Source organism: Oncorhynchus clarkii, chromosome 16 (assembly GCF_045791955.1).
Source record: "Oncorhynchus clarkii lewisi isolate Uvic-CL-2024 chromosome 16, UVic_Ocla_1.0, whole genome shotgun sequence".
Lineage (NCBI taxonomy): Eukaryota > Metazoa > Chordata > Actinopteri > Salmoniformes > Salmonidae > Oncorhynchus > Oncorhynchus clarkii.
In genome coordinates, this window is record NC_092162.1 from 1089555 (window position 1) to 1107151 (window position 17597).

The 17597-nt window shown below is 49.0% G+C and overlaps 1 protein-coding gene across 1 annotated transcript in view; it reads left to right on the forward strand.

The window, feature by feature from the left end:
* The window catches only part of LOC139367855 (nidogen 1a), a 74705-nt gene that overhangs the window by 33923 nt on the left and 23185 nt on the right, over positions 1–17597 (forward strand). The window contains exons 14-16 of the mRNA XM_071106188.1: positions 13832–13951; positions 15100–15321; positions 16384–16559. Coding sequence (XP_070962289.1) covers positions 13832–13951; positions 15100–15321; positions 16384–16559 — 518 coding nt within the window. The remainder of the gene's footprint in view (positions 1–13831; positions 13952–15099; positions 15322–16383; positions 16560–17597) is intronic.

Genomic DNA, 17597 nt, shown 5'->3' on the forward strand with positions numbered 1-17597 from the left:
TCCCTTTATAACTGACTAGGTATCCCCCTCTCCCTTTATAACTGACTAGGTATCCCCCTCTCCCTTTATAACTGACTAGGCATCCCCCTCTCCCTTTATAACTGACTAGGTATCCCCTTCTCCCTTTATAACTGACTAGGTATCCCCCTCTCCCTTTATAACTGACTAGGTATCCCCCTCTCCCTTTATAACTGACTAGGTATCCCCCTCTCCCTTTACAACTGACTAGGCATCCCCTTCTCCCTTTACAACTGACTAGGTATCCCCTTCTCCCTTTATAACTGACTAGGTATCCCCTCTCCCTTTATAACTGACTAGGTATCCCCCTCTCCCTTTACAACTGACTAGGTATCCCCCTCTCCCTTTATAACTGACTAGGCATCCCCCTCTCCCTTTATAACTGACTAGGTATCCCCCTCTCCCTTTATAACTGACTAGGCATCCCCCTCTCCCTTTATAACTGACTAGGTATCCCCCTCTCCCTTTATAACTGACTAGGTATCCCCCTCTCCCTTTATAACTGACTAGGCATCCCCCTCTCCCTTTATAACTGACTAGGTATCCCCCTCTCCCTTTACAACTGACTAGGCATCCCCCTCTCCCTTTATAACTGACTAGGTATCCCCCTCTCCCTTTACAACTGACTAGGTATCCCCCTTCCCCTTTATAACTGACTAGGCATCCCCCTCTCCCTTTATAATGAAAGGCTAGTCCAGCCAGCAGTTCCAGTTGATTGGTGTTTATTCTGACATTCCAGCCAGCGGTCTCAGTTGATTGGTGTTTATTCTGACTGTCCAGCCAGCGGTCCCAGTTGATTGGTGTTTATTCTGACTGTCCAGCCAGCGGTCCCAGTTGATTGGTGTTTATTCTGACTGTCCAGCCAGCGGTCCCAGTTGATTGGTGTTTATTCTGACTGTCCTGCCAGCGGTCCCAGTTGATTGGTGTTTATTCTGACTGTCCAGCCAGCGATCCCAGTTGATTGGTGTTTATTCTGACTGTCCAGCCAGCGGTCCCAGTTGATTGGTGTTTATTCTGACTGTCCAGCCAGCGGTCCCAGTTGATTGGTGTTTATTCTGACTGTCCAGCCAGCGGTCCCAGTTGATTGGTGTTTATTCTGACTGTCCAGCCAGCGGTCCCAGTTGATTGGTGTTTATTCTGACTGTCCAGCCAGCGGTCCCAGTTGATTGGTGTTTATTCTGACTGTCCTGACAGTTGATTGGTGTCCTGTCCAGCCAGCGATCCCAGTTGATTGGTGCGGTCCCAGTTGATTGGTGTTTATTCTGACTGTCCAGCCAGCGATCCCAGTTGATTGGTGTTTATTCTGACTGTCCAGCCAGCGGTCCCAGTTGATTGGTGTTTATTCTGACTGTCCAGCCAGCGGTCCCAGTTTATTGGTGTTTATTCTGACTGTCCAGCCAGCGGTCCCAGTTGATTGGTGTTTATTCTGACTGTCCAGCCAGCGGTCCCAGTTGATTGGTGTTTATTCTGACTGTCCAGCCAGCGGTCCCAGTTGATTGGTGTTTATTCTGACTGTCCAGCCAGCGGTCCTAGTTGATTGGTGTTTATTCTGACTGTCCAGCCTGCGGTCCCAGTTGATTGGTGTTTATTCTGACTGTCCAGCCAGCGGTCCCAGTTGATTGGTGTTTATTCTGACTGTCCAGCCAGCGGTCCCAGTTGATTGGTGTTTATTCTGACTGTCCAGCCTGCGGTCCCAGTTGATTGGTGTTTATTTTGACTGTCCTGCCAGCGGTCCCAGTTGATTGGTGTTTATTCTGACTGTCCAGCCAGCGGTCCCAGTTGATTGGTGTTTAATCTGACTGTCCAGCCAGCGGTCCCAGTTGATTGGTGTTTATTATGACTGTCCTGCCAGCGGTCCCAGTTGATTGGTGTTTATTCTGACTGTCCAGCCAGCGGTCCCAGTTGATTGGTGTTTATTCTGACTGTCCAGCCAGCGGTCCCAGTTGATTGGTGTTTTTAATTACTGTCCAGCCAGCGGTCCCAGTTGATTGGTGTTTATTCTGACTGTCCAGCCAGCGGTCCCAGTTGATTGGTGTTTATTCTGACTGTCCAGCCAGCGGTCCCAGTTGATTGGTGTTTTTAATTACTGTCCAGCCAGGGGGCCCAGTTGATTGGTGTTTATTCTGACTGTCCAGCCAGCGGTCCCAGTTGATTGGTGTTTATTCTGACTGTCCAGCCAGAGGTCCCAGTTGATTGGTGTTTATTCTGACTGTCCAGCCAGCGGTCCCAGTTGATTGGTGTTTATTCTGACTGTCCAGCCAGCGGTCCCAGTTGATTGGTGTTTATTCTGACTGTCCAGCAAGGGATCACAGTTGATTCATGTTTATTCTGACTGTCCAGCCAGGGGCCCCAGTTGATTGGTGTTTATTCTGACTGTCCAGCCAGCGATCACAGTTGATTGGTGTTTATTCTGACTGTCCAGCCAGGGGCCCCAGTTGATTGGTGTTTATTCTGACTGTCCAGCCAGCGGTCCCAGTTGATTGGTGTTTATTCTGACTGTCCAGCCTGCGGTCCCAGTTGATTGGTGTTTATTCTGACTGTCCAGCCAGCGGTCCCAGTTGATTGGTGTTTAATCTGACTGTCCAGCCAGCGGTCCCAGTTGATTGGTGTTTATTCTGACTGTCCAGCCAGCGGTCCCAGTTGATTGGTGTTTAATCTGACTGTCCAGCCAGCGGTCCCAGTTGATTAGTGTTTATTCTGACTGTCCAGCCAGCGGTCCCAGTTGATTGGTGTTTTTAATTACTGTCCAGCCAGGGGCCCCAGTTGATTGGTGTTTATTCTGACTGTCCAGCCAGCGGTCCCAGTTGATTGGTGTTTAATCTGACTGTCCAGCCAGCGGTCCCAGTTGATTGGTGTTTATTCTGACTGTCCAGCCAGCGGTCCCAGTTGATTGGTGTTTATTCTGACTGTCCAGCCAGCGGTCCCAGTTGATTGGTGTTTATTCTGACTGTCCAGCCAGCGGTCCCAGTTGATTGGTGTTTATTCTGACTGTCCAGCCAGCGGTCCCAGTTGATTGGTGTTTTTAATTACTGTCCAGCCAGGGGCCCCAGTTGATTGGTGTTTATTCTGACTGTCCAGCCAGCGGTCCCAGTTGATTGGTGTTTAATCTGACTGTCCAGCCAGCGGTCCCAGTTGATTGGTGTTTATTCTGACTGTCCAGCCAGCGGTCCCAGTTGATTGGTGTTTATTCTGACTGTCCAGCCAGCGGTCCCAGTTGATTGGTGTTTTTAATTACTGTCCAGCCTGCGGTCCCAGTTGATTGGTGTTTATTCTGTCCACTGTCCAGCCAGCGGTCCCAGTTGATTGGTGTTTATTCTGACTGTCCAGCCAGCGGTCCCAGTTGATTGGTGTTTATTCTGACTGTCCAGCCAGCGGTCCCAGTTGATTGGTGTTTATTCTGACTGTCCAGCCAGCGGTCCCAGTTGATTGGTGTTTATTCTGACTGTCCAGCCAGCGGTCCCAGTTGATTGGTGTTTATTCTGACTGTCCAGCCAGCGGTCCCAGTTGATTGGTGTTTATTCTGACTGTCCAGCCAGCGGTCCCAGTTGATTGGTGTTTATTCTGACTGTCCAGCCTGCGGTCCCAGTTGATTGGTGTTTATTCTGACTGTCCAGCCAGCGGTCCCAGTTGATTGGTGTTTATTCTGACTGTCCAGCCAGGGGTCCCAGTTGATTGGTGTTTATTCTGACTGTCCAGCCAGCGGTCCCAGTTGATTGGTGTTTATTCTGACTGTCCAGCCAGCGGTCCCAGTTGATTGGTGTTTAATCTGACTGTCCAGCCAGCGGTCCCAGTTGATTGGTGTTTATTCTGACTGTCCAGCCAGCGGTCCCAGTTGATTGGTGTTTATTCTGACTGTCCAGCCAGCGGTCCCAGTTGATTGGTGTTTATTCTGACTGTCCAGCCAGCGGTCCCAGTTGATTGGTGTTTATTCTGACTGTCCAGCCAGGGGCCCCAGTTGATTGGTGCTTATTCTGACTGTCCAGCCAGCGGTCCCAGTTGATTGGTGTTTATTCTGACTGTCCAGCCAGCGGTCCCAGTTGATTGGTGTTTAATCTGACTGTCCAGCCAGCGGTCCCAGTTGATTGGTGTTTATTCTGACTGTCCAGCCAGCGGTCCCAGTTGATTGGTGTTTATTCTGACTGTCCAGCCAGCGGTCCCAGTTGATTGGTGTTTAATCTGACTGTCCAGCCAGCGGTCCCAGTTGATTGGTGTTTATTCTGACTGTCCAGCCAGCGGTACCAGTTGATTGGTGTTTATTCAGACGACAGACACAAGGAAGCACATTAGATGTGCAGGACAAGTATGTTGATGAATGATTAATCTGTTGTCATTGAAGTAACTGAATTTGCAGGGAGCTAATGTGATCATGGCAATCAGAACATGCTAGCTAACTCACTCTCACTGCAATAACATCCACATCCCAGGATACCCCCAATATCTATCAGGTACAGTACACTCACACATATATACACACACACACACACACACACACACACACACACACACACACACACACACACACACACACATATATACATACAGTGCTTTCGTAAAGTATTGAGTTAGGGTCTACCATAAAAGCCTGATTGGTGGAGTGCTGCAGAGATGGTTTTACTTCTGGAAGGTTTTCCCATATCTACATAGGAACTCTGGAGCTCTGTTGGAGTGACCATCTGGTTCTTGGTCACCTCCCTGACCAAGGCCCTTCTCCCCCGATTGGTCAGTTTGGCTGGGTGGCCAGCTCTAGGAAGAGTCTTGATGGTTCCAAACTTCTTCCATTTAAGAATGATGGAGGCCACTGAGTTCTTGGGGACCTTCAATGCTGCCTAAATGTTTTGGTACCCTTCCCCATACCTGTGCCTCAACACAATCCTGTCTCGGAGCTCTACGGACAATTCCTTCAACCTCATAGCTTGGTTTTTGCTCTGACATGCACTGTCAACTGTGGTACCTTATATAGACAGGTGTGTGCCTTTCCAAATCATGTCCAATCAATTGAATTTAACACAGGTTGACTCCAATCAATTTGTAAAAACATCTCAAGGATGATCAATGGGAACAGCATGCATCTGAGCTCAATTTCGATTCTCATAGCAAAAGGTCTGAATACTTATTTAAATAAGATATCTTTTTTTTTTTTTATAAATTCTTGATTCTTTTTTACTTTTTGGGGGGGGGGGGGAGAACAGCTTTAATATTGCAGATAGATTGTAGCTTCCATCAATGTAATTGTCTGCATCACTTCCAATCCCCCATATATTTTGGGGTAAATATATATTATTTTAAATATATATTCCTTTATTATTTTCCACTGACCCTACCACCCCTCCCCTAATTGAAGTAAACTAATGGACAACAATACTTAGGTTTCTACTTCCAGTTTATACATACTATATACATTTTAATCCCATCCTTCAGCTCCCCTCAACCCCTCCCATCTATCTCTGAACACCATCCAGTCCCATCCTTCAGCTCCACTCAACCCCTCCCATCTATCTCTGAACACCATCCAGTCCCATCCTTCAGCTCCCCTCAACCCCTCCCATCTATCTCTGAACACCATCCAGTCCCATCCTTCAGCCCCCCTCAACCCCTCCCATCTATCTCTGAACACCATCCAGTCCCATCCTTCAGCTCCCCTCAACCCCTTCAATCTTTCTCTGAACACCATCCAGTCCCATCCTTCACCTCCCCTCAACCCCTCCCATCTATCTCTGAACACCATCCAGTCCCATCCTTCAGCTCCCCTCAACCCCTCCCATCTATCTCTGAACACCATCCAGTCCCATCCTTCAGCTCCCCTCAACCCCTCCCATCTATCTCTGAACACCACCCAGTCCCATCCTTCAGCTCCCCTCAACCCCTCCCATCTATCTCTGAACACCACCCAGTCCCATCCTTCAGCTCCCCTCAACCCCTTCCATCTATCTCTGAACACCACCCAGTCCCATCCTTCAGCTCCCCTCAACCCCTTCCATCTATTTCTGAACACCATCCAGTCCCATCCTTCAGCTCCCCTCAACCCCTTCCATCTATCTCTGAACACCATCCAGTCCCATCCTTCAGCTCCCCTCAAACCCTTCCATCTATCTCTGAAAATCATCCAGTCCCATCTTTCAGCTCCCCTCAACCCCTTCCATCTATCTCTGAACACCACCCAGTCCCATCCTTCAGCTCCCCTCAACCCCTCCCATCTATCTCTGAACACCACCCAGTCCCATCCTTCAGCTCCCCTCAACCCCTTCCATCTATCTCTGAACACCATCCAGTCCCATCCTTCAGCTCCCCTCAACCCCTTCCATCTATCTCTAAACACCACCCAGTCCCATCCTTCAGCTCCCCTCAACCCCTTCCATCTATCTCTGAACACCATCCAGTCCCATCTTTCAGCTCCCCTCAACCCCTTCCATCTATCTCTGAACACCATCCAGTCCCATCCTTCAGCTCCCCTCAACCCCTCCCATCTATCTCTGAACACCATCCAGTCCCATCCTTCAGCTCCCCTCAACCCCTCCCATCTATCTCTGAACACCACCCAGTCCCATCCTTCAGCTCCCCTCAACCCCTTCCATCTATCTCTGAACACCATCCAGTCCCATCTTTCAGCTCCCCTCAACCCCTTCCATCTATCTCTGAACACCACCCAGTCCCATCCTTCAGCTCCCCTCAACCCCTCCCATCTATCTCTGAACACCACCCAGTCCCATCCTTCAGCTCCCCTCAACCCCTCCCATCTATCTCTGAACACCACCCAGTCCCATCCTTCAGCTCCCCTCAACCCCTTCCATCTATCTCTGAACACCATCCAGTCCCATCCTTCAGCTCCCCTCAACCCCTCCCATCTATCTCTGAACACCACCCAGTCCCATCCTTCAGCTCCCCTCAACCCCTTCCATCTATCTCTGAACACCATCCAGTCCCATCCTTCAGCTCCCCTCAACCCCTCCCATCTATCTCTGAACACCACCCAGTCCCATCCTTCAGCTCCCCTCAACCCCTTCCATCTATCTCTGAACACCATCCAGTCCCATCCTTCAGCTCCCCTCAACCCCTCCCATCTATCTCTGAACACCACCCAGTCCCATCCTTCAGCTCCCCTCAACCCCTTCCATCTATCTCTGAACACCATCCAGTCCCATCCTTCAGCTCCCCTCAACCCCTCCCATCTATCTCTGAACACCACCCAGTCCCATCCTTCAGCTCCCCTCAACCCCTTCCATCTATCTCTGAACACCACCCAGTCCCATCCTTCAGCTCCCCTCAACCCCTTCCATCTATTTCTGAACACCATCCAGTCCCATCCTTCAGCTCCCCTCAACCCCTTCCATCTATCTCTGAACACCATCCAGTCCCATCCTTCAGCTCCCCTCAAACCCTTCCATCTATCTCTTGACATCATCCAGTCCCATCTTTCAGCTCCCCTCAACCCCTTCCATCTATCTCTGAACACCACCCAGTCCCATCCTTCAGCTCCCCTCAACCCCTCCCATCTATCTCTGAACACCACCCAGTCCCATCCTTCAGCTCCCCTCAACCCCTTCCATCTATCTCTGAACACCATCCAGTCCCATCCTTCAGCTCCCCTCAACCCCTTCCATCTATCTCTGAACACCACCCAGTCCCATCCTTCAGCTCCCCTCAACCCCTTCCATCTATCTCTGAACACCATCCAGTCCCATCTTTCAGCTCCCCTCAACCCCTTCCATCTATCTCTGAACACCATCCAGTCCCATCCTTCAGCTCCCCTCAACCCCTCCCATCTATCTCTGAACACCATCCAGTCCCATCCTTCAGCTCCCCTCAACCCCTCCCATCTATCTCTGAACACCACCCAGTCCCATCCTTCAGCTCCCCTCAACCCCTTCCATCTATCTCTGAACACCATCCAGTCCCATCATTCAGCTCCCCTCAACCCCTTCCATCTATCTCTGAACACCACCCAGTCCCATCCTTCAGCTCCCCTCAACCCCTCCCATCTATCTCTGAACACCACCCAGTCCCATCCTTCAGCTCCCCTCAACCCCTCCCATCTATCTCTGAACACCACCCAGTCCCATCCTTCAGCTCCCCTCAACCCCTTCCATCTATCTCTGAACACCATCCAGTCCCATCCTTCAGCTCCCCTCAACCCCTCCCATCTATCTCTGAACACCACCCAGTCCCATCCTTCAGCTCCCCTCAACCCCTTCCATCTATCTCTGAACACCATCCAGTCCCATCCTTCAGCTCCCCTCAACCCCTCCCATCTATCTCTGAACACCACCCAGTCCCATCCTTCAGCTCCCCTCAACCCCTTCCATCTATCTCTGAACACCATCCAGTCCCATCCTTCAGCTCCCCTCAACCCCTCCCATCTATCTCTGAACACCACCCAGTCCCATCCTTCAGCTCCCCTCAACCCCTTCCATCTATCTCTGAACACCATCCAGTCCCATCCTTCAGCTCCCCTCAACCCCTCCCATCTATCTCTGAACACCACCCAGTCCCATCCTTCAGCTCCCCTCAACCCCTTCCATCTATCTCTGAACACCATCCAGTCCCATCCTTCAGCTCCCCTCAACCCCTCCCATCTATCTCTGAACACCACCCAGTCCCATCCTTCAGCTCCCCTCAACCCCTTCCATCTATCTCTGAACACCACCCAGTCCCATCCTTCAGTTCCCCTCAACCCCTCCCATCTATCTCTGAACACCACCCAGTCCCATCCTTCAGCTCCCCTCAACCCCTTCCATCTATCTCTGAACACCATCCAGTCCCATCCTTCAGCTCCCCTCAACCCCTCCCATCTATCTCTGAACACCACCCAGTCCCATCCTTCAGCTCCCCTCAACCCCTTCCATCTATCTCTGAACACCATCCAGTCCCATCCTTCAGCTCCCCTCAACCCCTCCCATCTATCTCTGAACACCACCCAGTCCCATCCTTCAGCTCCCCTCAACCCCTTCCATCTATCTCTGAACACCATCCAGTCCCATCCTTCAGCTCCCCTCAACCCCTCCCATCTATCTCTGAACACCACCCAGTCCCATCCTTCAGCTCCCCTCAACCCCTTCCATCTATCTCTGAACACCATCCAGTCCCATCCTTCAGCTCCCCTCAACCCCTCCCATCTATCTCTGAACACCACCCAGTCCCATCCTTCAGCTCCCCTCAACCCCTTCCATCTATCTCTGAACACCATCCAGTCCCATCCTTCAGCTCCCCTCAACCCCTCCCATCTATCTCTGAACACCACCCAGTCCCATCCTTCAGCTCCCCTCAACCCCTTCCATCTATCTCTGAACACCACCCAGTCCCATCCTTCAGTTCCCCTCAACCCCTCCCATCTATCTCTGAACACCACCCAGTCCCATCCTTCAGCTCCCCTCAACCCCTTCCATCTATCTCTGAACACCATCCAGTCCCATCCTTCAGCTCCCCTCAACCCCTCCCATCTATCTCTGAACACCACCCAGTCCCATCCTTCAGCTCCCCTCAACCCCTTCCATCTATCTCTGAACACCATCCAGTCCCATCCTTCAGCTCCCCTCAACCCCTCCCATCTATCTCTGAACACCACCCAGTCCCATCCTTCAGCTCCCCTCAACCCCTTCCATCTATCTCTGAACACCATCCAGTCCCATCCTTCAGCTCCCCTCAACCCCTCCCATCTATCTCTGAACACCACCCAGTCCCATCCTTCAGCTCCCCTCAACCCCTTCCATCTATCTCTGAACACCATCCAGTCCCATCCTTCAGCTCCCCTCAACCCCTCCCATCTATCTCTGAACACCACCCAGTCCCATCCTTCAGCTCCCCTCAACCCCTTCCATCTATCTCTGAACACCATCCAGTCCCATCCTTCAGCTCCCCTCAACCCCTCCCATCTATCTCTGAACACCACCCAGTCCCATCCTTCAGCTCCCCTCAACCCCTTCCATCTATCTCTGAACACCATCCAGTCCCATCCTTCAGCTCCCCTCAACCCCTCCCATCTATCTCTGAACACCACCCAGTCCCATCCTTCAGCTCCCCTCAACCCCTTCCATCTATCTCTGAACACCACCCAGTCCCATCCTTCAGTTCCCCTCAACCCCTCCCATCTATCTCTGAACACCACCCAGTCCCATCCTTCAGCTCCCCTCAACCCCTTCCATCTATCTCTGAACACCATCCAGTCCCATCCTTCAGCTCCCCTCAACCCCTCCCATCTATCTCTGAACACCACCCAGTCCCATCCTTCAGCTCCCCTCAACCCCTTCCATCTATCTCTGAACACCATCCAGTCCCATCCTTCAGCTCCCCTCAACCCCTCCCATCTATCTCTGAACACCACCCAGTCCCATCCTTCAGCTCCCCTCAACCCCTTCCATCTATCTCTGAACACCATCCAGTCCCATCCTTCAGCTCCCCTCAACCCCTCCCATCTATCTCTGAACACCACCCAGTCCCATCCTTCAGCTCCCCTCAACCCCTTCCATCTATCTCTGAACACCATCCAGTCCCATCCTTCAGCTCCCCTCAACCCCTCCCATCTATCTCTGAACACCACCCAGTCCCATCCTTCAGCTCCCCTCAACCCCTTCCATCTATCTCTGAACACCATCCAGTCCCATCCTTCAGCTCCCCTCAACCCCTCCCATCTATCTCTGAACACCACCCAGTCCCATCCTTCAGCTCCCCTCAACCCCTTCCATCTATCTCTGAACACCACCCAGTCCCATCCTTCAGTTCCCCTCAACCCCTCCCATCTATCTCTGAACACCACCCAGTCCCATCCTTCAGCTCCCCTCAACCCCTTCCATCTATCTCTGAACACCATCCAGTCCCATCCTTCAGCTCCCCTCAACCCCTCCCATCTATCTCTGAACACCACCCAGTCCCATCCTTCAGCTCCCCTCAACCCCTTCCATCTATCTCTGAACACCATCCAGTCCCATCCTTCAGCTCCCCTCAACCCCTCCCATCTATCTCTGAACACCACCCAGTCCCATCCTTCAGCTCCCCTCAACCCCTTCCATCTATCTCTGAACACCATCCAGTCCCATCCTTCAGCTCCCCTCAACCCCTCCCATCTATCTCTGAACACCACCCAGTCCCATCCTTCAGCTCCCCTCAACCCCTTCCATCTATCTCTGAACACCATCCAGTCCCATCCTTCAGCTCCCCTCAACCCCTCCCATCTATCTCTGAACACCACCCAGTCCCATCCTTCAGCTCCCCTCAACCCCTTCCATCTATCTCTGAACACCATCCAGTCCCATCCTTCAGCTCCCCTCAACCCCTCCCATCTATCTCTGAACACCACCCAGTCCCATCCTTCAGCTCCCCTCAACCCCTTCCATCTATCTCTGAACACCACCCAGTCCCATCCTTCAGTTCCCCTCAACCCCTCCCATCTATCTCTGAACACCATCCATTTTGGTTTATAATTGCCATATATTTTTAACTGTGCTGTTTCACAACAGTTCTTAACATATCTACATTTTACAGACACAGTATATTTGCGTTGTTATTGTTATTATTAGTCCCACCCTTCAGCTCCATTCAACCATCCATTTTTATTTCTATTGACATATATTTTTCAACTGGGTTGTGATGTTTCACAAAAGTTCTGAACCTTTCTTATTCTCTAGAGATTGTAAATGAAAGATATTTTTTTTCTAAATGTATTATTTTATTGATCGATTGACTATCAAAAGTGAGGTTTCGGGACTTTCTATCGTATTAAACTTTCGTTTTCATTTGTGCCTCCTCCAGATTCTCACTGGCAAAATGTGAAGTGTGAAAAGCACTATCGTACTCCAACAGATTTGTTTTTGTGTTTAAGGTGTCGCCCTGCAACAACCCCTCTCTCAGACAGCTCTAAAGGACCTCTGACATGATGTCCAAAACGCTCATTAGGAAAATCACGTCTCCCAGTATTGTTAAGGCCCTGGTGAAATTCTTCTAAAACTTTTGAAATTTCATGTCAAAGATTTTCCAGCAAATGCTACAAAAAAATCCCTGTCATCCATGTGAACAAAAGAAGGAGAAATAGGGTGAGGAGGGCGGGGTGCCTTGTAAGAATTGACCACTACCCTCCGTAGTATTGGCCAACGTGCAGCCATTGGAAAACAAACTGTACGATCTACGATTAAGACTCTTCTACCAACGGGACATTAAAAACTGTAATATCTTATGTTTCACCGAGACGTGGCTGAACGACGACACGGATAATTTAGATCTGACTGGCTTCTCCAGCAGGACAGAGCAACTATTTCTGGTAAGACGAGGGGAAGAGGTGTGTGTCTATTTGTCAATAACAGCTGGTGCACAATATCTAATATTAAAGAAGTCTCAAGGTATTACTCGCCTGAGGTAGAGTACCTCATGATAAGCTGTAGACCACACTATAGTTCTCATCTATATTTTTCATAGCTGTCGTAGCTGTCTATTTACCACCACAAACCGATGCTGGCGCTAAGACTCCACTCAATGAGCTGTGTAAGGTCATAACCAAACAAGAAAATGCTCATCCAGGAGCGGTGCTCCTAGTGGCCGGGGACTTTATTGCAGGGAAACTTAAATCTGTTTTACCTAATTTCTACCAGCATGTCAAATGTGGAACCAGAGAGAAAAAAATTCTAGATCACATTTTCTCCACACACAGAGATGCATACAAAGCTCTAGATCACCTTTACTCCACACACAGAGATGCATACAAAGCTCTAGATCACCTTTTCTCCACACAGAGATGCATACAAAGCTCTAGATCACCTTTTCTCCAGACAGAGATGCGTACAAAGCTCTAGATCACCTTTTCTCCAGACAGAGATGCATACAAAGCTCTAGATCACCTTTTCTCCAGACAGAGATGCGTACAAAGCTCTCCCTCGCCCTACATTTGGCAAATCTGACCATAATTCTATCCTCCTGATTCCTGCTTACAAGTAAAAACTAAATCAGGAAGTACCAGTGACTCGCTCAATACTGAAGTGGTCAGATGACGTGGATGCTAAGCTGCAGGACTGTTTTGGTAGCACAGATTGGAATATATTCCTGGATTCATCCAATGGCATTGAGGAGTACACCATATCAGTCACCGGCTTCATCAATAAGTGCATCGACGACATCCTCCCCACAGTGACCCAACCAGAAGCCATGGATTACAGGCACGTTCTTGTTGATGTTGTTTTGCTGCATCCTCATCTTGTCTTACCCTGTTGCTCCAAGTCCAACCAAATAATGTAACTCAAACAGAATGGGGAACTAACAAAGAGCCGCTGACCCCAACCAAACGAAACAGGTGGTGTTTTAGGAGGGATTCTGAAAGACACTCATGGGGGTTCCACTGAAAGTTGACTAGCAACAACAACTGGGACCTAAAAGACACCCAACATGAGCGCCAACTAAATTTGCCCAAGAACAGGTAAACAAAAAAATGAGGTGCCACCAATCGGTGCGCCGCACGTGCTAACTTGCTAACGTGCTTGCCTCAAAATATAAATGGGAAAATCAAAGCCTGTAACACTATATAGTAAAATACTAAATCTAAATACCCCATTTCATATTGTTAAGTTCAAATGAATACAATATAAAACTACCTGACACCATTCAAACCGTGGACTTCATCTTTATGCCTGTCCTCTTGGTCATTTATTTCCTTTACAGAGTGGGCTCCCTATTCCCTCCCTCCCTCCCTCCCACCTTCACTCTCTCCTTTCCAGGAAATATGTATTTTAAACTTGTATGAACTAGATTTTATTGTGTCAAAGGATAACTATTGCATGTGCTGCCTTTGATAACATGTAATGTCACCTTATTTGAAATAAAGCCTTCTTGTCCCCTGTAGATATTGATGAGTGCCAGTCTGCCAGGTGCCACCAGAAGGCTGTGTGTTATAACACCCAGGGGTCCTTTACCTGCCAGTGCAGGCCAGGTTACTATGGTGACGGCTTCTACTGCTCCTCAGGTACGTCTCTGTGGAATGGAACAACATCATGGTTGCCTGTCAGGTAAAGACATGACTTGCTCTGAAGTCGCGAAACGTTTTTTCACTATATTCTGACCCTTTCAGTTAAAACATGACCCTTATCCATTACAGAATGTTTACAGAATGTTTACAGAATGTTTACAGAAGGGCTTGAACAGTAATGGGGTAATGTTCCAAAGCAACACTCCCTTCTTCCCCCCTCTTCCTCCCCCAACATAGCCTGTACTGTTCCCACAGAGGGATGAGTAGATAACAAACCCATTAAAACAGACCCAGACCTACTGCATCACCAGCCACTGATGTCCAGCTGTAGCCCAGGGGTCACTGGCTCATAGCTGCCTGCTGCAACTCTCTTAGTAATAAATACACTTCACTTTGACTACAGTGGATACTTTGAAAAAACGAGACACACAATCTCTCTCTCTCTCTCTCTCTCTCTCTCTCTCTCTCTCTCTCCTCTCTCTCCTCTCTCTCTCTGTCTCTCTCTCTATCTCTCTCTCTTTTCCCAAAGCACATTCCTATCATTATCCAGCATCATTCTTGGAAAAGAAAACACATTCCTGCTTTGGAGAGAGAGAGAGAGATGGAGGGAGATGGAGGGGGAGAGAGAGAGAGCTGGGAGGGGGGGGGGGAGCTAGGGAGGGAGAGAGGGCTGGGGGGAGGGGGAGAGCTAGGGAGAGAGAGATGGAGGGAGGGGGAGAGAGAGAGATGGAGGGAGGGGGAGAGAGAGAGATGGAGGGAGGGGGAGAGAGAGAAAGGCAGGGAGGGGAGAGAGAGAGGGAAGGGAGATAATTAAAACAGGGCTCAAACAAGGCTCATATGAGGATAAACAATATTGAGAGTGGTATGAGCTGGCTAAATCAAAGCCAACCGGATTAAAGCTTGTAACAGTACCTCCCTACAGTAGCTACACCAGTTATACACTTCCATAATGAATCTATAAAGCTCTGACAACACAGTATGTACTATATTGATTGTTAATGTCTTTCTCTCAGAGGGGATTCTATATACCCATCTAGGTAGACGTCCTCGTTGTTATGTATCTCCTTCCAACTAATAACCCAACTGTTGATATAAAAGGGCTTTTATAAATAACTTTGATTGATTGTTCATTTCCCTCCTCCCAGAGCATACGAAGTCGCAGTGTGAGACCCACAGGGACCGTCTCCTAGGCTCTACAGAGTACGGGCCCCAGCCGGTGCCTGGTCAGTACGTGCCTACCTGTGACAGCCAGGGAGCCTACGAGGCCTCCCAGTGCCACGGTTCCATCGGACATTGTTGGTGTGTTGACCGTAACGGACTGGAGATCCCAGGAACACGCACTGGGCCCGGCAGAGGCAGACCACTGTGTAAGTTATACTCTCCATCAACCTGATTAAGAGGACAACTGAATTTAGTGTATATCTACAAACAATGGGAGACTTGAGTGGATATTTCCGTTAAGTAAGCAGAGACTCAGGTCAGAATACCACCCTTAGTGAATCATATGAATTAAGACTCAGTAAACAGAGACTCAGGTCAGAATACCACCCTTAGTGAATCATATGAATTAAGACTCAGTAAACAGAGACTCGGGTCAGAATACCACCCTTAGTGAATCATATGAATTAAGACTCAGTAAACAGAGACTCAGGTCAGAATACCACCCTTAGTGAATCATATGAATTAAGACTCAGTAAACAGAGACTCGGGTCAGAATACCACCCTTAGTGAATCATATGAATTAAGACTCAGTAAACAGAGGCTCAAGTCAGAATACCACCCTTAGTGAATTATATGAATTAAGACTCAGTAAACAGAGACTCAGGTCAGAATACCACCCTTAGTGAATCATATGAATTAAGACTCAGTAAACAGAGACTCAGGTCAGAATACCACCCTTAGTGAATCATATGAATTAAGACTCAGTAAACAGAGGCTCAAGTCAGAATACCACCCTTAGTGAATCATATGAATTAAGACTCAGTAAACAGAGGCTCAAGTCAGAATACCACCCTTAGTGAATCATATGAATTAAGACTCATTAAGACTCTCGGTCACAATTTAAAGCTGATGTACTCCCAGGCCAGATGTCTGTTGATTGATTCATTGATTCATTCATCTCTCTGCTGTAGGTATAGAACAAGGACCAACAGTTTGTCCCGCAGTAGGCCCTACTCCCAGGCCAGATGTCTGTTGATTGATTCATTGATTAATTCATCTCTCTACTGTAGGTATAGAACAAGGACCAACAGTTCGTCCCGCAGTAGGCCTTACTCCCAGGCCAGATGTCTGTTGATTGATTCATTGATTGATTCATCTCTCTACTGTAGGTATAGACCAAGGACCAACAGTTCGTCCCGCAGTAGGCCCTACTCCCAGGCCAGATGTCTGTTGATTGATTCATTGATTCATTCATCTCTCTACTGTAGGTATAGAACAAGGACCAACAGTTCGTCCCGCAGTAGGCCCTACTCCCAGGCCAGATGTTTACCCTCTACCCCCCGGCACACACCTGCTCTTTGCTCAGAGTGGACGCATCGAGTTTGTCCCATTGGAGGGCTACAACATGAAGAAGACAGAGGCAAAGACTGTCCTGCATCTACCGGTGAGAAGTTGTTGTTGTTGATGTTGTGGTTGACAGGCCTGCTCCTATCTGAATGTCCTGTTCTGTGTCTACCGACTACCAGCACCACTAGCCTGGTACCCCATCCATTGGCGCTGCCTTTGGTCATTGTTACCATAGCAGTTGGCAAGACAACACAAACCGATCTGGAACCAAGCTTCGTCTTTTGCTCTCAGTGACTAACTCTTTAGTGAAGGCAGTCATATCTGTGGGTGGTTGAGACTGGATGTGTCTGGTTTGCGTTTAATTTGTTATAAGGTTAAACACCATGTGGATGCTGTTTGGGAAAGTTAATACGTGGTTGAAGTGGGTTCAGGGAGACTGCATTGTTACTGTAGTTGTCTTATTTAGGATATAAAGTCACAAGTGATTTGTAGCAGTGGGATTTCCTGTTGCGCAACGGTTTTCCCAATGGCATCCTTCTCCCCTGTACACTACTATCGACCCATAGGGCCCTAGTCAAAAGTAGTACACTGTACAGTATAGGGAATAGGGTGCAATTTGGGACGTATGTCCTGTTTACTTTGACATTAGGAATCCTTATTCGGGTGCTATGGATTGTTATAGTTTGTTTAGGAGATTTAAGTATGTATTTAAAATTCCACAACAGTGTTTATGTTTAGTCTGATTCTGCTGGTACCAAGTCATTCTGCCTGCTGGTACCAAGTCATTCTGCTGTTACCGAGTCATTCTGCTGTTACCAGGTCATTCTGCTTTTACCAAGTCATTCTGCTGGTACCAGGTCAGTCTTCTGGTACCAAGTCATTCTGCTGTTACTAAGTCATTCTGCTGGTACCAAGTCATTCTGCTGGTACCAAGTCATTCTGCTGTTACCAGGTCATTCTGCTGGTACCAAGTCATTCTGCTGTTACCAAGTCATTCTGCTGGCACCAAGTCATTCTGCTGTTACCAAGTCATTCTGCTGTTACCAAGTCATTCTGCTGGCACCAAGTCATTCTGCTGTTACCGAGTCATTCTGCTGGTACCGAGTCATTCCTAGAGAATAGGCGGCCATTCAGG